Source organism: Myotis daubentonii, chromosome 12, assembly GCF_963259705.1.
Source record: "Myotis daubentonii chromosome 12, mMyoDau2.1, whole genome shotgun sequence".
NCBI lineage: Eukaryota > Metazoa > Chordata > Mammalia > Chiroptera > Vespertilionidae > Myotis > Myotis daubentonii.
Window position 1 is genome coordinate 75,906,193 of NC_081851.1, and position 23,480 is coordinate 75,929,672.

The 23,480-nt window shown below is 51.0% G+C and overlaps 1 protein-coding gene across 1 annotated transcript in view; it reads left to right on the forward strand.

Moving 5' to 3' along the window:
- Positions 1-23,148, forward strand: part of NBAS (NBAS subunit of NRZ tethering complex) — a 203,367-nt gene extending 180,219 nt beyond the window's left edge. The window contains exons 47-52 of the mRNA XM_059660511.1: positions 196-285; positions 3,710-3,905; positions 12,287-12,426; positions 15,520-15,664; positions 18,046-18,174; positions 22,727-23,148. Of these exons, the coding sequence (XP_059516494.1) occupies positions 196-285; positions 3,710-3,905; positions 12,287-12,426; positions 15,520-15,664; positions 18,046-18,174; positions 22,727-23,002 (976 nt within the window). The 3' untranslated portion in view covers positions 23,003-23,148. The remainder of the gene's footprint in view (positions 1-195; positions 286-3,709; positions 3,906-12,286; positions 12,427-15,519; positions 15,665-18,045; positions 18,175-22,726) is intronic.
- The last annotated feature ends 332 nt before the right edge of the window (positions 23,149-23,480 follow it).

A 23,480-nucleotide genomic window follows, 5' to 3' on the forward strand; every position in this document is an offset into this window, starting at 1 on the left:
AAATGTATTAGACTGTGAGTTCCTTCCCGGAAGAAGCGTGTTCTTTTCACGTCCTTGCATGTAGGACAGGGCCCTGTACATTTGCAGACTGCAGATCCATGAAGGCCGAGCTGCAGGGGCTGTGCCGACCCCCACCCGGGGTATCTGAGTGTGGGTGCCGAGCTGTCTCTCACTGTTCCTCTCTTCCCCCCACAGCGGAGGCGGTGCCGACCTTGGTGGGCCCCGGGACCCACTCCAGGTCCTGGAAGGCGTCGTAGCAGCCGTCCGTGCCAGCGTGGACAAGGGGTAAGACTGGAACAGGTGGTGATCTCACTCAGGGCCTTCCCCAGAGCCTCAGAATCGTGTGTGTGTGTGTGAGAGAGAGATACTTCCAAGACTAAGCACTGTTTTGAGGCGTTTCTGGAAGAAAGCTGAGTGCTTTCTGCAGAACTGAAAGTGTCTCTGCAGGTGCACACACGGCTTCCCCAGCTGCATGTACCCCGTCAGCTCTGCTCACCTGCTGCCCTGAGCCTTGTTTGCTGAGAGAGCCTGGTGTCCTGACCTTCCTCCTAGGGCGGCTGGGGAGAGGGCTCTCTGGGCTTAGAGAAGGGACACAGCTGTCACCACTAACTGTAGTGACTAAGTATGGAAATTCCTAGAGTATATGTTACATTGTTTTTTACAAAGCTTTCTGTATGCTAGATCTGTCTTGTCTGAGGACTAAGCGTTCACGTTGTATAAGTCTAGAAGGTATGTGTCTCTAATGCCGTTTTTAGAAAGAATTTCTCATCTGCTTGCAATGGCAGTGATAGGAATAGTGGCAACAATGAATGAATGGTTAGATACTTCCTGAGTTTACAAAGATCTCTCCTACGTCTGATACCCATGTTGACCCTGGAAGGCTTTGTCCCAGTTTTCCTTTTTTAATGGAAAATGTGATTTAATAATAATGAAGAAGTGTTTGAGAAAACTCCCAGTAGTTCCATTCAGTAATAGAGTTCTTGTTTGTGTTATTAACTTCTATGCCGTTATTGTTCAGGTACACATGCATTTTGATATCATGTTGATCAAGATTTATAAACACGCACATTTCATGGTATTTGCTGTTATAACATCTTTATCTTTATAGGTTTAATGATTACTATTTTTGATGGCTGCGTATGTTGCTGCCATGTTCAGGTGAGGCTAGAAGCTCAGAGAGGGCAATTGACTTTTCCCAGATCAGACCTGGGACTAGAACCAGGCTCCAGTCTGGCTCTCAGACACAACTTAGCACCCAGTTGCCTCGATGGCATATTTCCATGCCTTGCTCTGTGCCCGAGGTCTGGATGAAAGAGTATAGGATGAGCCACGTAGATGCGTGTGGGAGACACAGCGAGCAGGGCCTCTTCTTTTCTGCCTTTGACCTTGCACTTGACCTTGCACAGGTTCTCTGGACTGCTGCTCATGGACCTTTGGGTGGTGAGGAACCTGCAGCAGTGGCTGATTCAAGCCTTTCACTCTCATGAGACATTTATTTGCTTTCTTTTGCGTGTTTACTGTGTGCCAGGCCCTGGGAAGTCAGGAGGAACTGACTATGGGTAGGAAATAACCTCCCACCGAGGAGCTCGGAGCTCGGAGCTCGGAGCTGGGAGCCTTGCAGGGCGGCCAGCCTGCCCCGGCCCTGGTGACTCTGCTGTAGCATGGGGAGAGCTGTGCAGAAAGCCAAGTGCAGGGCGTGGTTTATGCTGCCGGGGAGTCAGCGCAGGACGCCCCAGGGTGCCATCGGGCCTGGTCTCGGGAAGCCGAGTGTTAGAGGAGGAGGGGGTGAAGTCCTCCTGGCTGAGGAAGGTGCCGGCAGCTGTGGATTCAGCAGCACACAGCACGGAGATGCTGCCCTGTGTGGGAAGCATGCAGCGCCCCCCAGAGGAGGCGCGCTGCCTCCCCACACACCTGTCAGTCAGGGCTGACTGGCAGCTCCCCAGGGCGGCTGTCACTGCTGCTCTCAGGTCCTGCTGCCCTGGCCTGGCCTGGCCTCCTCGATGAAAGGGACCTTCCCAGGCTCTGCCCTAAGCCCCTCCCGCCGGGGCTTCCCAGGCTTGCCCACTGGGGACGTCACACCGAGATTAGAGGGCCGTGTTTTTCTTAGTTTCCAGCCAGATACACTGAGGAATCCACTGTGGGTCTTGCATACGGACTAGCTTTTAAGCTTCGGGTTCCAAAGAGGAACACATTAGGGAATGGAAATAGAGAGCAAGGTCTTACTTTTTATTTCAGAGAAAAATTACAAAGGCTTTTTCACAAAAACTTCAGAGGATTTTTTTTTTTTTTGGCTTAAAAAAGATGAAGAAAGACAAAGTCATAACTTTTAACCCTCAGCACAGTGAGGGCAGAAAAAGGGACATCTGTAATACTTTCAATGATAAATTAAAAAAAATAATTTGAAACTATGTCAGGTTATGTGGATTTAGCTAAATTTATCATGGTGATCATTTTGCAATATATACATATATCAAATCATTATGTTAAACTAATGCAACATTATATGTCAACTATGTATTAGTGAAAGTAGAAAAGTAAAATAAAATGGAACTTACCATCTGCCGGGAGCCGGTCCATCCTCGCTGTTTCAAGGGACCTGGCATATATGGCATACTGTTCTTAATATGTTTGCTCACCTTCTTGGCGCTGTGTTTTAACCAAGGTCACCTCTCTGAGAAAGGTTGTTTCCCCACGTAGGAATTTTTCCCTGAAGTCAGGGAGGGGATGCCTCTCCTAGAAAGGTTGTTTCCCCAGGTAGGAATTTTTCCCTGAAGTCAGGGAGGGGATGAAACTCCTTAACTAAGTGCCAGGCGGGTAGTTAATCACTACAAACAATCATGCTTAAGCTACATAATCTTTACTCCCTGGAATGGAGATAAGAAACGCCCTAACCTTTGTAATAGAGATTGATAGGATTGAATCAACTGGTATAAATACAGATGTAACCAGACAGAGAGACAGAACTCAGAACACAGAACTCAGGAGACAGAATTCAGAAGACAGAACCTACACGGAGCCTGGAGACAGAAGAACTTCGCTGGAGAGAACATGGCAATAGATCCTGGACTGAACCTGACTATAGAACATGGCAAGAGAACCTGACTAGAACCTGGTGACTGAACCTGGCTGGAGATCTGAAGCAGAACCTCTCTGGGATCCTAACCAGAACTTCGCTAGAGATCCTGACCAGACCCTGACCAGAGAACCCGGCTATGATGATCAACTGAACTCAGTCTTCGTGTCATTCCTTCTTCGCCGACTCCGTCCACACCTTTGGGGACCCTTGGACCTGCTGGGGTTGGACCCCGGCAACCATCTGATTTTGCATAGTTATTGTCAATAGTAATAGTTTATATAAAATTCCTGAGTGATGCCTGGGGCTATGATTATCGTTCATTGAAATAAGCATACTACTTACTAAACTTTGCATAAGAAACAGAGTAGCTAAGGACATATTAATTAATGGTTATTTTTATCAGTTTTAGGTAATGCAATTTAATGTGATACTGTTTAAAAATTATACTTATTTATGTAGTTTTTAAGTAGCTAATGTGGTTTGCTGTAAGCCTTTGAAAACCTAACCTTTTGCCCTCAAGTTAAGAAGAAGTACAGTCACCCAAGAAACAAGTGTTTAGGTCAGTCCCCGCCTTTGATACTGGAGAAGGGAAGGACTTGGCGCGCCTGTCTGACCCTTGACCTTGCCCCGCAGGGAGGAGCTGGTGTCCCCGGAGGACCTGCTGGAGTGGCTGCGGCCTTTCTGTGCTGATGACTCGCGGCCCGTGAGGCCCCGCGTGCACGCGCTGCAGGTCCTGGGACAGTCGTTCGACCTGAGTGAGGAGGACGGCAGGCTCCTGGTGTTCTTCCGGACGGACGCCATCCTCAAGGCCACGTGGCCCCAGCGGCAGGTGAGGAGCGCGCTGCTTTGGAATGTTCTCCCTGGTCACAGACGGAGGTCCTTGGGTGCTCGCTTGACGCTGCCTCCAGGGAAGCAGCCAGCCTGACACAGGGCGCCCCTCAGTCTGGCTATTGGGGCGACGTTGTGCAGAGGCCCTTGCACTTTCCCAGATGCTGCCTGTGCCTGTGCAGAGCCGCCGGCTTCGTGCTCACACGCGTGGTCGGTCGTGTTTCTCTTCCTGAGATACGGTCAGAGCCTCCCCGGTGCTGTTAGTTGTGGTGGCTCCCCTTTCCCGGGGGAGAAGCAGGGCTGAAGGGAAGTGTAGTGGCAGCTGAGCTGCCTGTCCCTCTGCATGCTCAGCGGGAACATGAGGATGGCGACGGGTTCTCCGAGTAAAGATGAGGCTAGATGACAATATTGCCATGTTCAGGGACCAGAAAATGAGGCACTGCTGCCTTTTCTGTGGCTGGGGATCCTCCGGCAACATTGCAGCCATCAAAGAAGGACTTAATATTTAATTGTCCCCTAGGTGCCCGAGGTAGTGGCCCCACAAATCCATGTGATGCCGGGACCCAGGCCAGCTCCTGCAAAATTAACACCGAGTCTGTGCAGCCTGCTGCCCCACTCGTCTCAGAGAGACGGCATTTCTAGTTTTCTAATGATGAGTTAACAGAATTAAAAATCCAGAGGCCCTCATTTTCAACAGCTTGAGAGGCCTTCATCTCTGTTCCGGAAATGTGCCCCAGCTTGGGGTGGGGGTGGGGGACGGGTAGAGGAGGGGGCGGGTGAGTTTAGTGTGTTAATCCCCTGGGTGCAATTTATCTGAGTTTTTCAGGTTTTGTAATTTTCTAGTTAACTGGCGCATGAACAGTGTGGGCCAAAATACTGACGTGCCCTTAAAAAACTTCCATCCCCGTCACTCAGTATATTTTCCTGTGTTTTTACGAAAAAAGGAACCCGGGGCTTGGAGTTTTCCTGGCCCCAGTCGGGGCACATGCAGGAGGCAGCCAGTTGATGTGTCTCTCTCACATCAATGTTTCTCTCTCTGTCTCTCTGTCTCTCTCCTCCTCCTCCCTCTCCCCCTTACCCTCTCCTGCCTCCCTTGCACTCTCTAAAAAAAGAAAGCATTGGAAAAAATGTCCTCCTGTGAGGATTTAAAAAAGAAAAGGAGATGGATGTCCAGAAAGGAAAAGTTCCTTCCTCAGACTTGAGCTTAAATGTCACCAGTTCTAAAATGACTACACCCTAAATTAGTGGCCCCGTCACGGTCTGTTTTATGACCATTTTAACTCTTCTAATCACTCCGCTAAGTTCTTCCTACCTATCCTTGTGCCCCTCTCTCTGTTCATTATATGGTGTCTGTCTTCTTCCATTAGAAAATAAATTCCATGAGAACAGGGATCATAAAGACACTCATTAAACATTTGTTGACTGAATGAACATTAGATGTTAAAAACGTGTCCAGATCACCTTTAAAGTGGCAGAGTCAGGACGGCTGGCGTTCAGTGGTGTTCCTGGCATGGACGGTGACGGTTAGACCGCGCAGCCTCCCCTTACACACCAGTGGGGTGATTGCCTGGATAATGGAGAGGCTTCGCATCGAGTGGCCGGGGGCTTGCAGACTGACTCTGATCTGCGTTAATTCGCCATAATTTACCAACAGATTTCTGGACAGCTCGTTGCTTTTCATGTGGAAGCAAACAGGTCACCAGCAGGTGTGTGCAGATGTGAGCCGGAGCTCCGTGGGCCGCGCGCCCTGAGTGGTTAAAGGAGAGGGAGAGCAGCCGTGTTCACTGGGTCCTTCAGGTATTTGAGGACCTTGAGTCTCTCTCTGAGCAATGGGTGCTGCCCTTGAAGGACTTGCCCTCACCACTGGCTTCGCCAGGAGCAGAGGGACCGTGGAATGTGTGCCGAGTGCAGGTCCCTGCAGCGAATCCCAGAAGCGGCCCTGCAGGGGGTCGCCCTGTCCGTGTGTTAGAGGAGTCACACGGCCTCTGAGGTCCACGGCTTGTGATGATAGCGCCGGAGTTCCCCCTGCTCCCGGCACCTGGTTCCCGGCCCTGCACCGCACCCTCCCCAGTGCCTACAGGCTCCTTACTTCTCTGCACGGAAATGGAAAATCTGTCAGAAATCGCTACCCTCTTCCAATATTTAAACTTTAGCTCCCTTTCCACCATTTTCTAACTAATAAAACCCATAAGTATTCAGAAGTGGACATGAGGATAATTTATGTACTGTTTCTATTTTCTCATCCAATAATAATAATAATGACTGTACTGAAGAGTAATAATACGGTTTATGGAGTACTCGTGTGTCTAAATCAGCCGTGGGCAAACCACGGCCTGCGGGCCCGATCCGGCCCGTTTGAAATGAATAAAACTAAAAAAAAAAGACCGTACCCTTTTATGTAATGATGTTTACTTTGAATTTATATTAGTTCACACAAACACTCCATCCATGCTTTTGTTCCGGCCCTCCGGTCCAGTTTAAGAACCCATTGTGGCCCTCGGGTCAAAAAGTTTGCCCACCCCTGGTCTAAATACTGCTCTAAATACTGCTGGCCTCGGTGGGGGGTGTAACCGCTCAGGGCCAAGCCGGCAGCTGGTGACTGTTTGGTGTCCTGAAGCCGGGACTCCCTTCACCAGAGGCTTCGGTTGGGTCCGGATCCAGCGGACCCGGCAGCGGCGCAGCGCTGGCTTCTGACACCGGGTAACAGGAGTCCAGGGCCCAGAAGTCAGCTCTGCCGCCTTTTACGTTTGGGTAGGTCTGAAGGAGGGGATCGGTTTTGTATTTTGACGCTTGCGACAGCAGCAGCTCAGTCTTGCTGGGGGAGCTCATGAAGGGGACTGCCCACGCTGCGGTGCCTGGGAAGCAGCCGCCAGCCTGCCGCTGCTCTGGAGAAGGGTGTGTGGTGACTAGTGTCCCTACATCAATGACAGCCTCTCCGTGGTGCCAATCACATGCTGTTCAAAGGTGCTCTTATGTGCGTTAACAGCTGTTTCATATGCACAAACACTTTATCTGAAGGTAAAATCAGCTACTGTCGGTGCCCGTAGGAGACACAGATTTCAGGGGAGGTGCCTCAGGTTAAGATGGTCCTGCTCACTTCCAGCCAGAGAGAGAGCTGAGGTTAAAGCTTCCTCATCTGCGAGGAGGTGATGGGCCACTTTTTCAAGGACGGCGACTGTGTGAGATAAGGAGGCTGCAGTCGCGTGACAAATGGGCTTGCAGCCAGGGCTGAAATCCCCTCAGTGAGAGACTGAGAGAAACACTGCTTTGGAGGCAAAAGGGAAAAAGACATGTTTGAGTCACCTTTGGGTTTCGCCCTTGATCCTGTGACGTGTTGTTCGTGGTGTCAGTATGGAACCTATACAACGCCTGTAAATACTGGGCGTTCTCACCCCAGCTCGCTGGGGCGGAACAGAGGTGCTAGAGAGGTGGATGCTACTTTCTCTTCACTGGGGCAAAGGATAGAATAAAGCAAAGTGCAGAAAAAATAGCCATTTCTCTCAATTTAGTTTTCACTAAAAAATTAACCCATGATTCTTTATCCTAAAGCAGCTATATTTCTTGTTTCCCCCTTCTGTCCTATCTATAGACTATAATCCTTATTAGACGAAAACATAGCACACATCTGGCTTTCTATGTCTTTATATCTAGCATATCAGGTTATTGATAATATAAATAATATATCTGTTATTCATGTGTGCTCCCAGGTGCGTCTGTTTGCTGGTTCTCTTAGTCACATTTTCTTATGTAATATTCACGACCGCCATATAAATACATGCAATCTTCATCTTACAGAAGAGGAAGTGAAGCCGCAGGAAGATGCAGTCATGGCTTCAAGTAAACATGTATTTGGACTTTATCAGCGTTCTTTTTCAAGCTGCATATTTAATCATATTTAATCCAATTGCCCTTTATCATTTCATTTGCTAGCCACCTGCAGGCAGTTTTCCTCTATGTTAGGCATGCTGTGTGGTCATTTCACACTGTGGCTGTGTGGGCACATGCTATGCACTGGACGACTTCCAGGAAAGGGAGGCCCCTACGTGCACATTTGTTTAATATTTTTTAACCACTAATGAGCAACGTTGCTCCTTGTGATATGAAAACATAATGGGCCAATACCATCTTCTAGAAAGAAAGTCGATAACATCATTGTTTTTATGAAAGTATTTATGCAGGAAATCTACATTGATCATTTGCTATGCTGTGTGTTGTCTGCTGGCCACTAGCATTTAATTACAGCTGACTTTTTCAAAACTGAAAATTTAGAGGCACTTTCATTAAAATTAAGAGCAAAAATTTCCAATATTACTATTTGTTTAGCATTGTTCCGAGGCCCTAGTCTGTGTAAGACAGGAACCAGAAAGTGGAGCTGTAACACTTTAAAAATCTTAATTATTATTTCTTGTAGACAATATAATTCTAATTTTTGGAAACCCAAGAAAAATATTGAAAATGACTAGTTAATAAATTGAACTTATTATAAGTGCTAAAATAAATTATAAGTGAATATATATAATGTATGTGAAAATAATTCATAAGTCACTGCTATAGGGTTTTAGTAAATATGATTGTGTATGTTACTATAATAGTGACATTTGTATTTTGAAAATGGGCATCAGTGATCTAGTAATTGAAATGATTAGTGAGCATCCAGAAGAAAATGTTTCCTGACAAAGACACACTCTTAAAAAGTCTGTGTACCCATGGAAGACTATGCAGCAGTAAAAAAGGAGCTCTTACCCATAGAGACAGCATGGAGGGACCTGGAGAGCATTATGCTAAGCGAAACAAGCCAGTCAGAGAAAGACAAGTGTCACATGATCTCACTCATTTGAGGAATCTAATGAACAGAAACTGATGAATAAAATAGATCTAGAGACAGAGAAACATGGAATAGACTGACAAGTCTCAGAAGGAAGGTGAGGGTAGATGGTAGGGAGGGGGGAGATTAACAAAAGAACTTGTATGCATACATATATGAATAACTCATGGGCACAGACAATAGTGTGGTGAGGGTGTGGTGGAGAGAGGATGGAAGTGGGGAGAGGGCGGGTCAATGGAAAAAGAAAGAGGACTTACGTAATATTGTCAACAATAGAGATACTTTTAACAAATGATAACTTTAAAAACTCTGTGTATACATTAGAAATGTGTTATACAAAGGAATTTATTACCTAACATTTTTTAAGTGGAAACTGTTATTTGCACACTAATATGAAAACAAAGATATGAATGTTTAATTTATAGTTTCTTTTCTCTTTTCTTTCCTGTGACAGTTAATGTACTTAGAATTTACAGGCTGTTATACTTTCTGAAAAGAAAGAAATCTAAATGATATTGAAAACATGAATCACTTTTTCCTACTCTCTTCCTTTTTATGGTCTGTAGCAAATAACCCGTTCTACTCCGTGCCATGTAGAGGAGAAACTTATCATTCTTCATTATCCTGCAGCTAATTGTAGGAACTGGAACGTTTGCACTGCTAGGACTATCACAGACACAGCATTCAATTGTTTTAAGATATTTTCTACGCACAGCACATTTTCTACAAGTAAACTCTGTAAAAACTTAGATGATCACTCAGAAAGCCCAGAGCAGCCATTTCCAGCCCTCTCCCAGCCACAGACCTGTGGGCCCTTCACTCTGAGACTTCAGGGATTTGGGGGCTCACTTTTCAGATATGGGAAGTGAGATTCAAGGAGAGGAGGGCATTGCTGAAACCACAGGGCTCAGCGAGGCACCTGAGGTTGACACAGAGTCAAGGAGCATGCCACCTCCAGGTTGCTCAGCGGTTCCTCCTTGGCGGCATCTCTTTTTAAATCTTATGTCCATCTTTATAATAATAATAATAATAATAATAATAATAATAATAGTAATAGAACAGCCAAAACTTATGGCAACTCTGTGAATATTTGATATTCTGTCCTAAAACATTTTATAAATGGTGGTTTCTATTCATTCACTTGTGTACCCGTTCACTAGTTCCTTCACTCAGTAAGATTTACTGTCTATCAATTATTAGTTTCAGAAGTGGGGATAAACCAGTGAACAAGTAAAAGCCTCTGTTTTGAAGGAGCTTCCCTTCTAATGAAGAATAAAGGGAGGAAGCACATGAACATCTAACATGGACTTTTAAATGCTAAGAAGGCAGTGAAGCAGGTGAGGGAGAGAGATAAGGGGCGGGGAATGCGCTTTAGGGGCAGTTATGCAGTGATAAGGTGACGCTGGAGAAATCTGAAGGAAGGGAGGGGTGAGCCTTACAGCCCACAGCTGCCTGGAGACAGAATGTGGGGGCAGAGGAAGCAGAGGTGAGCCCAGAGGCAGAAGCGTGTGTGTGAGATGAGTGCAGAGCACCTGAGGGCGCCGGGGCTTGGGACCAGTGAAGATGCTGAGGTCTGGTAACAACAGATGGATGGCTTGGGTTTGAGATAAACAGACACACACGTGTCTTCATAAACAGGCAAGAAACTGTAGCAAAACGCCCAGTTACACCACCAATTTAAGTGATTTAAAGCTTTCCCTGGCCTGAGCTGTGGTTAGAGTAGCCACTTGCACACCAAAGGGTTGCAGGATCGATCCCCTGTCCTGGTCAGGCTTTGGGTGGGAGGCAACCAATTGATGTGTCTCTCTCATATCAATATTTTTCTCTCTCCCCCCCCCTCCTCTCTCCCTCCCTTCCACTCCTCTGAAAAAAATCAATGAAAAAATATCTTCTGGATGAGGATTAACAACAAACATTCAAAGTGTGTTTAGCTTACTAAGTCCTCTCGATTCAGAACATCCTGACCTGCTTATAGTTATATTAGAGGCCCGGTACATGAAATTCATGCACGGCGGGATGGGGGGTCCTCTCAGCCCAGCCTGCACCCTCTCCAATCCAGGACCCCTCCAATCCAGGACTGCTGGCTCCTAACTGCTCACCTGCCTGCCAGCCTGGTTGCCCCTTACTGCCCCCCCTGCCGGCCTGGTCACCCCAACTGCCCCCCTCTGCTGGCCTTGTTGCCCCTAATTGCTCTCCCACCCCCCACTAGCCTGGTCTCCCCACGCAGCCTGCTGCTCAGTCGTTTTGTCATCCCTCCCTAACCCCCCTGCTGGCCTGGTCACCCCACTCAGCCTGTTCGGTTGTCTGGTTGTTTCAGATGTGATGGCCCTGGCTCTTTATTTATAGATTTTGGCCATGCCCCCTGCTAGCCACGTGCTGGGACAGACAAGCCTGTCGTCTGTAAAGTGAGGCAAATAATACTGAACTCCTCTGAGGGTCCACTGACTTCCCAGGTTATAAATTTGTTTAAAGAACAGTCAGATGCTCCGAGTGACTGTTCCACCGGAGAGTGGCAGGGGGCTGTGGGTCAGGGCATGAAGGACCTGGCTGGCCCCTGGGAGCAGCACTTCCCATAGCGATCACCAGAGGTTTCATAGCACTTACCAACTTCCGGGCAAGTGCAGAGTCCATGGCACCACCTCTTCAGATGGCTTCTTGGGGGTCAGAGCCAGAATGACCATTGAATTAGATGTTTTGGAAACACACGTTAATGTAGAAAGTTTAGCAAATATATAGGTAACCATTCATTCTCTTTCAAGGTATCGTGTGAGTCTCCACTACCCCGTTCCAGACACCCTATGTCAAGAGAGGCTAGGGAACACGAGAACCAGCTTTGGGCCTCTTTTATGTTGAAAACGGCCTGCGGGCTGGGCCTCGCAAACACGTTTGTCCACAGAGCTGAGGGGGCTGCGACTTGCTTTAGGGCTGCCTCAGGTTGAGTGAAATGTCACCAGCTCTTCAAAGAGAGGAACCACTCGCATTCTCTTTGGCTGACACTTCTTTTATGTTAGAAATGGAGATGGGAGTAAAGGGTATTTTACTTTATTTTGGTTTGTCGCAAAAGTATATGACAAATGCACTTTAGTAAAATCTGTAATTTCAAATTAGGGAAATTTTTAGGACAACATGAGCGCTTAGCAGTAATAATGCTGAAATGCAGAGTAGAAATGCATGAAGGATCATTTAAAGTAAAAACAACAAGCTACTTTTGAGTAAACTCATAAAGCAATTCAGTATTTTAATGTAACATAGATGATTAACATAACATAGATGAGATGCCGAGAAGCCAGTCCTGTGGAAACCTACTTGTTTGCATTGATTTTGGTAAAGAGCATTAAAACCCACCCTGTGGTTTGTTCTAAACGACTTTTAACTTGAAGGTTTGAAGTTGGAAAGGCGTCGGGCTTTTGCAGGCTTTTGGTGGAGATGGGAGGTAGGATGTTGTTGAATGGCAAAAATTTTCAAGAGTGTTGAGTCAAAATCATCAAATGTGAATTCTTCTATAAACCAATTCCTCAGCCTCTGCCACCAGTTTGAATGTGTATTTCAACCTCCAGGTGGCCGTGGCCGACGTGGACAGCGAAGAGAACCGCGGCGCCCTCTTCTCAGAGCTCTTGGAGTCCAGCTGCCGCGAGGTCGAGTTCCAGCACCTGGCGCTGCTCTTGCAGGCCTGGCCGCCCGGGAGCCCGGAGAGCGTGTAAGTGGTCCAGACCCGCAGCTTCTCCGTTCCTTTCGTCTTAAAGAGCCAGTGCCTTCAGAGGAGCCAGTGAGAGAGTAGACAAGATTCGTCTTGCCCCTAAACCCAAATATTTTATTCAGAAGTACCAGACAGCACTTGACCATAGCCTCTGGTTTATGATGTCAGCAAAGTAGTTTTGTGCCAGCTGTTCTCTTTCAACCAGGAAATCTTTGACTCTCTGTGGGCGTGGCTCCAATGCTAATTGAGAATCCAGGTGGAGTAAAGGGATCATTCCCATTCACTGAGATCACACAGTGTTAGGTGCAGTTCTGCACGGGAAGGTGATGGGAGCTCGTTTTGTAGATGCGGAAATTGAAGCTCGGAAGTTAAGTTATACAACTTCAGGCCTCCCGTGGTTGATACGTGAGAGGCAGAGCTCTCACAGCCACTGGCCACCTTCACAGCCCTTGCGGTTTCCAATGCGTCACGCTGGGCTGGCAGCTGCCCTTGTGGCTGCCTGGATCGGACACCCCGCCCTTGTGCCGGCAGCCACGGAATCCTGTGGAAGGCGTGGCCAGTTTCCTCTGGGCACATATGCTGTCTGTCATGGCCTGCTGCCCCTCATCGGCAAAACCCGGAGCTCGTGGGCCTCTGTTCCTGCCGCCTGCCAGCCCGGGACTCGCCAGTGCTCCCACGCGCACAGGTGCAAGGCCCCAGGCGCCCGCATCTGCACCCACAGCCGTGAAGTAGGTTTTCCTGAAAAGCCATCTGTGGGCATGTAGGGCCCCAGAGAACATCTGGAAAAGGCTCTCTAACCCAGGGTGGGCTGTGAGGGATTTCTGCAGAGGGAGTTGTTTTGTTTTGTGGTTTCCAATTACAGTTGACGTTCAGTATTGTTCTGCGTTAGCTCAGGTGTAGAGCACAGTGTGAGACGGTCATAGACTTTACACAGTAATCTCCCCGATGTTCCCAGCCCCACCGGCCCCATACACCTTATTGCAGTATTTCCCACTGTGTGCCCGGCTGTCCTGACGCCCCGTGGGAAACGGCCTTTCTTGTCTCTGCCTCACGGTTCGCACCTCGCGCGTGAGGCCAAGCACGGGCTCTATCAGAGCACCTCCGCCTTCCTCCCGGCCGTGTCGGGACAGCGTTTCCCTCTGGTTCCCAGCTGTCCGGGCGCAGCCGCCTCCGGGCTGGTGCTTGTAGGGACAGGCCGGGCTGGGCTTGCTGAGCCCGGGTCTCTGCTGGGCCAGACGTCTGCTTCTGGGCGAGTCCCAGGTGGTGAGGATGGGAAGCAGACGTGGGACCACGAGTCAGATTGCCAGCCAGCTTTTCTGTTCAGAAAACCAGTGTTGAGTGCAGATTGCTTCAGCCCTTCAGAGGGCTCTCAGTCAGCCTAAGTGCAGAGCGTGGCCCCTCTGGGAGGTTAGTGACCCGTGTCACGGTTCCCCTCGCGTTAAAACAAGGCTCTTTCCAGTCCCTCGCTCACCCACAGACACAAAGCGGCTTCACTTCAAACATGTATTGCATGGAAAACATTTAATGTAAAATATCTTAATTTTCAAAGGTGTTTTTTATAGTCGCACATGGAAGGAAATGAGTAATTTGCTGACTTGTGTTCTGCATCCTCCGTTATGCAACCCATAGAGTCAGAGCTCACTGCCCATGGGCTCACCCTCCTCCCAGCCCCAGTCCTTTCCAGACAGGCTCTCAGAGCGCTTCCTCCTAGACCATCCGAGTGCGACCTGGCACTTCCAGCACTTCCACTGGAAACAGAACAAAGAAGAGGGTGGGGGAGAGGGAAGGCGGAGGAGGGAGGGGTGTGACAGTGATTGATGTTGCCAGTCAGCTCAATCGAATTAAAAACTCAGAAAAGTGCTCGATCCGATCCATCTGGCTGCTAATTCAGTGCGTCCACCTTCAGCTGTACAGCGTGAGCCCAGCAGGAGGCTGCCTGGGAAGTGAAAGGGATTTGTACTTAGGGGAAATTCAGTGTCTCAGTGCATCACGCCGGCTGGTGGAAGAGCATCTTGGCCACTGTTGTCAGGCAGCCGTGTTGTCCCACGGGGCTGCTCTTTGTGCAGCGGGCAGCCTGGTGGGCAAACCCAGGGCCCCGGTTCAGACTCTGAGAGAGGAAGCGGGGTCTCGTCCGCGCATGTAGGGAGACTCCCGTCAGCCACACTCCAGGGCCTTGTGTGTGCTCTGACGCGAGCAGTGGTCCCTGAGACACAGCTGAGTTTGAGCTGAGACAGAGGCTGCTCGTGTGCGTCTCCGTGTTGTCCTTGCACTTGACGTTTTTCTCAGGGGCAAGGAGTAAAATCCGTCAAGGAGAGGCCCCGTTAGGCGCTCCGTGTCTAGAATCCAGAGCTGTGCTGGTGAGACAACAGACAGTCAGTAGTGAAGTTCCTTTCCAGTGTTGTCAGTAAAATCGGTGCCCTGCTCCCGGGCCGTGTTCCTGGACCTGTAAGTCGTGGTGTGTTTATGCAGCACGGGGCGTGGCAGCCAGAGAAGGGGAACAAAAGGCAAACTGTGTGTGTTTATGTCCAGAATAAGAGAACTGGGTGGAGCTCGAAGCGGGATCTCCCTATGGCTTGCGTGTGGCTTCCCCTGTCTGTGCCCCACGCTGATCTCTGCTGTGCCCTGCCCTCCTGTCATTAGTCCTGCCCCACCCCAGGGTCAGTCCTGATCATAGTCATGATCATATGATTAAGAAAAGCCGGTTTGGGTAGTGAATTGTTCGATGGGCCTGCTATTCTGAGTGACACTTCACGGTTGCAAACGACCCTTCATTAGGCAAAGCACCGTCACAGGGCAGACACTAAATTGGGAAAACAGGCCCAGAAAGGTCGGTGGCTTCCCCAGAACCATCCGCCCAGGCTTGGGCTGTTACAGTCACTTCTCCGAGGCCACCAGGCAGTAAGTCAGGTGCCGGGGGCTGGCGATGCCACCGTGAGCGCCTCCTCCGTGAGCTGTCCCCCTGAAGGACAGCCTGAGGGGCCGTGTCCTCTGGGTCACGAGTGCAGTTCGTCACAAGCATTCCACTTGGACAGTGGGTTTTTAGCACAGTGTCCCAGCTCAATCATTTCCGGGGCCTTGCCTCTTCTCCCGTAGAGCCAGCGTCACGGATAACCCTTGGGTGAGGCTGGCTGCGGCCATGCTGGCCAGGTGTACGTCGGAGAGCAGGGAGGCGCTGGGCGAGGAAGTTCTGAAGATGTGCCGCTCCCTGTACAACACCAGGCAGATGCTCCCTGCCCAGGTGAGTGGCTCCCCTGCGAGCGCCTGCCTCTTCCCCGCACTCTGCGCGGGCAGTGTCCGCTGCTGCTCGGGAGGGACGTGAGCTCCGGTGTCGGGAGGTCGAGGGCCCCGTCAGTAGCAGGTCACACGAGGACATGCAGCGCTGAAAGGACGCTGGAGGGCCTTCCTGCTTCCGTTCACAGTCCCAGGGCAGAGCCCGCTTCCAGTCCCTCTGGACCCTGTGTGTCTCCCTCAGTGTACGTTCCAAGGCGCCATGGCACTCACAGGGTGCCGGGTGGGAGCAGGCCGGCTGGAGCTCGGTGTGAACTCGGCAGTCCTCCAGGTGGGGCAGGCCCCCGCCGCCCGGGCTTTTCCATATTTCCCACAGCATGGTAATGAGATCGCACACCTCCGTGTTTATTCTCTGTAAACACGCTAACACACGCAGCCCCTCCATTTGACCTTTGTTCTCTATGTGACCCCTGGTGTGGCTGTCACAGAGGTGTTAGTGTCATATGTAGACGTATATGTATCTGTGCTTTCTAAAATGAGCACATGTTAATGACCGCTCCCCGCAGTGGGCCCGACCTCGGCAGTGTGTAGTCTGAGCAGGCTGTGTCTTCAGCAGCATCTGGACAGTGGCACTAAGTTGATTAATTGGGTTTTGAGTTGCTACCACATAGGAGATAAACTTGAAAATAAAATTGTAAATAGAGTTGTCTGAATCTTCATTGTAATCACTCAAGGAAAAGATTCCCATTCTGAATGCGCATTTAATGAATTGTTTACAGAATGAGGGACTGGCTAAGTGTTTTTTGATTGGATTTTAAAATATTTATTTAAAGAAGTCTGCCAACCACCAGAATGACAGAATTGTCCTGTGAAATATTTAAAGCATCAGCACCACAGGTAACTCCCTTTGCTCCCGTGGGGTCGCCACTTGCTGACCTGTGACCGGCCTGCTACAGTGAGCACCTAGAGGTGGGGACCACGGCTGTGTCACCTGTCCCCGTGGCAGGAGTTCACACACAGCACGGAGTGGGGTCTCCACACAGCTTATTACGTCCTCCCCCGCCCCCGGGGCAGGTACGGCATAAGTAAGACAGGGCTCACCTTTGCAATAACGTGAGCTGAGGTCAGGCGCGGCTGGATCAGGATCAGATGCCCAGGTGCCTGGAGTCAGTGCTGCTGGTTCGAGGTTGGGAAACCTAGTTTGGGACCCTGTTTCTCTGCTGTGAGGAGTGACAGAGGCTGCTGTTCACTGCCTCCCCCAGAGCCCCTGACTCCTCCCTCCCCCAAGTCCACAACCCCCTGGGGGGTGCGGTGGAGAAAGGCACGGGATTGAACCTCTTTTGTAAGTAGGTCATTATCACTTGTCTCTTCCAATTTGATGAGATGAAAGGTAATTATTATCATAGGAGTTTTGTTGCCACTGTGACTTGCCTTCATTTTCCCGGTGCTGCCTCATTTCCTGTCTTACAATGGGGTACATTTATGGGTTTTTTTCCAGATGCCAAGATGAAAGGAACTGTGCAAATGTTTGTGCTGTTTTTATTGATCACTAAATGTGCTCAGATGTGATTTAAAAATGTTACAAAGGAAGGAGCATTACTGCAAATGGAAATGTCTTAGGAACTTGACCACGTGCAGCTAAAGTCAGGACGTGGGCAGCCTAAGGCAGCGGGGCGGGGCTTGCCTCTTCCTTCTCTCTTCTTTCCTCCTTTTGTGGTGAGGAGTTGTGTTTGTTGTCTTCTATGAAAGCCTCTCCGAGGCCGGCCGGCCAGTGTGAGGAAGAGCTGAGGACACACAGGTCCATCTGCGGGTCCCAATGCCTTTTGAGTTTTCATGAAGATGAAATATCTTAAGTATCAGGTTTCCAGTTCACCTTGACATTGGGGTTATAGACAGGTTTTTAAACATTTAACTTGCTGATTTCCTTTGTTGCAGTGGATGATACTGGATATTTGATAGTATTAACAGTGGACAATAGTTTTTATTGTTTGTTAAGCATCTAGTATATGCTGAGCATTGTATGTTGTTATTAACACCCATTCTCTCTCTCCCTTTCTCTCTCTCCCTTTCTTTCTCTCTCTCTCTCTCCCTTTCTCTCTCTCTCTCTCTCTCTCTCTCTCTCTCTCTCTCTCTCTCTCTCTCACACACACACACACACACACACACACACTGCAAAGTAGACACATCACCTCATTGTCCTTATGAGGAAACGAGGGCTCTGAGAACTCAGGGGAGTAAGTGACAGTTCCACGCCCACCTGGTGGGACACTGTGCAGCCATTGGAAGCGATGCCGTGGGGGAAGGTGTGAGGCTCAGACGGCTGCTGACAGTGTCCGGTGCAGGGGGCGAGGCAGGTCCCAGCACGAGTCAGCGTGTCCCCTGTGCTTGCAGTGCGTGGAGGAGCTGAGCGCGCTGCTGTGGAGCCGGGCCCTGCTGCTGCCGTCCCTCAAGCTGCTGCTGGAGAGCCCGGACGCCCGCCTTCACGCCGTGGCCCTGGAGCACGTGGCCGCCGTCGCCGAGGTACGCCCGCCGGCTTGACATTACTCTGCTTCCAGGACATGAGTCGGTGCGGCCAGCACTGACCGGGATTCGCCACGATTGCTCTGTCCATGGTATTCCCTGACCACAGCCGCTCACTCTTTCTGTTTGTCTAGGAAGCAGGTATTCGTCTACTAGTATTTTACAAACATTTACAAACCAGCCTCTGTGTTTAGGTGTGGAGACTGTAAATCCAAACAGCAAAGCTGTTTCTCTTAAGAAGCCGTGTCGGCCCTTTAGGAAATGTCCTGGGCACGGGACACTCAGGTTGGGGGCTCCTGGCCTCCGGTTGGTTTTCCGTCCGCGTGTGTGTGTCTCCTAATTAAGGTAGGAGAGCGGCCACGGTCATGTTCACTGGCACCGTTTGACTCGCAGCTCTCTGTCCTCTGGCAGCCTGGCCGTCTGGGCTGAGGAGGGGTGGACTGCAGCCAGGGCCTGCGCCCTCTCCCTCGAGGCTGCTGTCTTGTGATTAAGGAAGAAACTTTCACCTCCCTTTTTACATTTTACACTTTAGAACTAGGTAGCTCAGGGCTGCGTTTTAACGAATTCACGTGGTATGATTCCTACTGAAACCCTCTGTAGGGAGATCATTCCTTCATGTGAGCGATCAGTTTGAAGTACTGTATGTGACTGTGTGTCACGTGTCTGGGTGAGTGAGTGTTATGTGTGTCCGTGTGATTGCGTGCTTTTTCTAACAAGTGTCAGAGGACAGAGAAGGGAGGAGAAGCCTGGAGCTGGGGTGCACACACACCCCCAAACCGTGGGTGAGTCAGTGGGTGAGTGGTGAGTGAGGGCAGAGGCCCAGGACACCATGTGCATGACTGTAGGCCTTGCAAACACTGCCCGCTTAGGCCACACTGTTTATAAAAAAGCACGAGAGGAAATGGTACAGCCGAGAGATGTGGAAACGAGATGTGTGAGGCTGCTGCCCGCATAATGGGGCACACTGTTTATAGCAAACTTTTTCTGTAATAAGTAGAAACTACACTCTACAATAATGATGAAAAGTATAGCATAAGACCGTGATTTTCAACCTTTTTCATCTCCTGGCACATAGAAACGAATTACTAAAATTTCGGCAGCACACGGGTTGAAAACTGCTGGTTTAGGAAATATATAAACCAGTAACATGGCCGTGTGTTACCATTATCGAGAATTAGCTACTGTGCGCGAATGGGCCGCCTCAGGTGCACAGCCTGGCACTGTCAGGTGTTGGGAAAGGTGAAATACAACACCCATCCTGCGTGTCGAGGGATTATCTCAGGGGAGGATTGACATAGAGCCTCAAGGGATTAGGCGAAGTAGGAAGGTGACAGGACAAAGTGTGGGGCCGGCCACACTCAGGCCCCGAAGTGGCAGATCTGGTTACAGTCACAGACCCTCCTGTCGTTGGGCTGGAAGCCAGAGGATTGGTCCCAGTTTGGGTTTCAGAAGAGAAATATTATTAAGTCCCACGCCAGGAGGGGGACCGACTATCATTCAAATAAATAGAAATTACTAAAACTACCCACAGGCATTTTTCTTATTCCAGCTATTCACTTAGGTGGCCCTTGTGTTTTTCTGCCTCTATTTTTGCTATACTTAACAGCTTTATTAGTAACTAGGGGCCCGGTGCACGAAATTCGTGCACTGGGTGTGTGTGTGTGTGGGGGGTGTCCCTCAGCCCAGCCTGCCCCCTCTCACATACTGGGAGCCCTCAGGCGTTGACCCCCATCACCCTCTGATCACCTGATCGGCCCCTTGCCCAGGCCTGACGCCTCTGACAGAGGTGTCAGGCCTGGTCAGGGGACCCTCATTTCCCCCCATCACTGGTTCTGCCCCCAGCCCAGGCCTGATGCCTCTGGCCCAGGCATCAGGCCTGGGCAGGGGACCCTCAGACCCCTCCGATTGCTGGCTCTGCCCCTTGCCCAGGCCTGATGCCTCAGCCAGAGGCGTAGACCCCCATCACCCTCTGATCACCTGATCGGCCCCTTGCCCAGGCCTGACGCCTCTGCCAGAGGTGTCAGGCTTGGACAGGGGACCCCCATCTCCCCCTGATCACTGGCTCTGGCCCCCGCCCAGGCCTGAGGCCTCTGGCCCAGGAATCATGCCTGGGCAGGGGACCCCCATCTCCCTCTGATCGCTTGCTCCACCCCCGCCCAAGCCTGACACCTCTGACCCAGGCTTCAGGCCTGGGCAAGGGGACCATCATATCCCCCCAATCCCCGGCTCCGCCCCCCGCCCAGGCCTGATGCCTCGGCCAGAGGAGTTGACCCTCATCACCCTCCGATCACCAATCACCGGATCGGCCCCTTGACCAGGCCTGAGGCCTCCGGCAGAGGTGTCAGGCCTGGGCAGGGGACCCGCAGCTGCAGCGGCCCCGCGATCGTGGGCTCCGCTTTAGGCCCAGGCAAGGGACCCCTAGCTCCCGGGACTGCCAGCTTCGACCATGCCCAGCTCCCATCGCTGGCTCCACCCCTACTTCCTGCTATCACTGGCCAGGGCGGAAAAGGCACCTGATTCTCTGATCATGGCTGGGGCCGCCTTTGCCCTGCCCCCCAGCTCTTAGCTCCCCCCTGGGTTTCCGATCACTGTCAGTGGCAGGGGGCTTCTTCCTGCTTTCCCTTTTCCCAATCATAGTTGGCAGTTAATTTGCATATAGCCCTGATTAGCCAATGAAAAGGGTATCGTTGTACGCCAATTACCATTTTTCTCTTTTATTAGTGTAGATAGCAAACGTAACAGGACAAATAGCCTTCCCTAAAGTAAACAGTGAAATAAGTTTAAATGATCTTCTTTGAAGTCTTTGACATGAGGTCCTGGAACCTGAGCCTACCTCATTACTGTAATTACTCTTAGCTTCTTAGAGATCCATAAAATCAAAGACTTTAATTCAGAGAAAGTTCATTACCTTTTGTTGAAACAGGAATTAAGCAGATACCATTTTAATGGCTTGGAAGACAGTAGTGCTTTGTGCTTTAATAGATTTCTTTCCCAAGATCTGCAAAGTTTCATTTATTCTCAAAAATGAATCGCGACACACACGAAAAATCACCGATGGAGACAGGTGGCAAGCGTTCTGCTCACTATGATATCCATAAGCCCCCTCCTCTTCTAGAAAATGCTTGATTTTGGGTTGGTTTGACTGTTTTAACTTGACCATGTATTGAGCTTGACCTCTGTAAGCACTGGGCTGGGCACTCGGAAAGCACAGGTGATCTCAGCCCCGATAGGCGGGCTGCATTTCAGGTGTGAGAACTGGAGCCCAGAGAGGTTGTCCCTGACAAGGTCACACAGCAGAGCAACCGGGATCGGAAATGGGTCTCTAACCTGAAAGCCTGTCTTTTCACCAGACCACACGCCTCTCACTCGAATTCAGTTATTTGATCAGTGGCAGGAACTGCTGCTGAGACAGGACAATAAGATAAAACCTCAGCCCGGCCAGGAGACAGACAGGTTTCCAGGACAGACACGAAGAGGCAGACAGTCGGTGCCCGGGAGGATGGGGAAGGCGGGAGCGGCTTGGCCAGGGATTTAGAGGAAATGCCACCACGAAGGTTCCCTGGAGCTGACATTTGCGCTGGGTTTTGAGGGGTCACCAGGTGACTTACAGGAAGATGGGCAGGGGCTCACCCTCAGAACTTCCTTTGTTCTAATTCTCACGTGCAGTGGGCACCGCTGACCTCCGTGTCTCAGGAGCCAGCAGGACGGGCACACTGTGCCCAGGAGGGTACAGCGGCTCTACCGTCACTTGATTGGCTCTGAAAGGCCACATGTGTCCGAGGTCCCTACAGCAGCGCCCCTGAGGGTGCAGTGACAGGAAGAAAGCCTGTCGTGGCTGTTATGACACCACATGTCAGGGAGTCTGGGTCTCAGTGTGCGTTAGTATTGACGTGATTCCTGCAGTAATATGGACAGCAATCGAAAATAGGAAAAGGTAAGCTAAGTGTCAGAGCCATGGGAGACCGTTCACAGACTGAGACGATAGCCAGGGCCAGGGGACCGCACAGAGAAGCCGCAGTGAAAGGGCCGTGAAACATTTGGGGAAGGTAAGTTGATGCTGAGCTGTCCGCCGCCCACGTGAGAACGAGTTCTGAACACCTCCCGACACCGTCCTGTTTATGACACGGGGTCGAAGGTGTATTTTCTCAGCGGAGGAGAAAGGTTTCTTCTGGAAGGAACTTCTCTGTGGGCCTGTTCGGGGAGTAGACGCAGTCGATGGGGTTAGAGAATGGGGACGGGGGAGACCCTCAGGGAACTGGGGAGTGGCTGTGGGACGCTGGCAGGGAGTCAGGATGACGTCACTCAGGTCCTGGCTCCGGGCCTCACCTGGCGCTGAGCAGAGCCCTTACACACCGTCTCCCAGCCTGTGACACTGGCAGTGACAGAGCGGAGGCTCGTGCCCTCCACGCGCCCTGGGAGCAGGACTGTCCCCAGGAGAGAGGGGTGCTAAGGGCTAACGCGAGAGGGCGGGCCTCGCACAGCGCGCCGAGGGTGGGGCTCCTGGGAGGGTGGGCAGCGCCAGCCTCACTCCCGCCTGTCTTATTTCTTGAAGGTGAATGACTCCAACTGTGACCAGGAACTTCTCTCCCTGCTCCTGGACGCCAAGCTGCTGGTGCCCTGCCTCTCCACTCCCTTCTACCCGCGCATCGTCCAGCACCTCCTGGCCAGCCCTCAGCCAGGGCGCTGGGACGCCGAGGGGCTGGCCCAGGACCTGCGGGAGGCCGGCCACGAGGCCGAAGCGGGGTCGCTCCTGCTGGCCGCCAGGGGCACGCATCGGGCCTTGAGGACTTTCAGCACAGCCCTGGGCGCGAGCCGGCACTGGGTGTGACGCGGCCCAGGCCCACGCATTCAGTCTCCAGTTTCCCTCCCAGCGGACCCGAGCACCCAGAGCCAGTGCTGGCCCGGAGGCAGCGCCTGTCCCTGCTGATGGTTCTAGGGGTCCCGCAAGTAGGAAATAAAGATCCATGCTGAGCAGCCTGCCACTTGTACAGATGTCCTTGTTGACCAAGAGACTCACTCCTATTCCTGCTGTTGGAACTGCCTTTCTGAACGGAATTCAGGTGAAGCCTCCAGGGCCGCGTCCTGACGGCTGCCTTTGGGCAGGTGGTGTGAGAAAGGGAGGGCGATGGAGAGCTGGTGGTGGAGCAGGTGCTGGGACGCAGGCGGCGGGTGGGCCTGATGCAGGTCTCAGCGTCGGGAGGCGACTCTGGGCCCCGTGCCCACCTCTCTGGACTTTCCTCTGTCCCGTAGAAAACAGGGCATGTTCTCTACCTCCCGGGGTGTCGGAGGCTCTGTCTGTCAGGTAC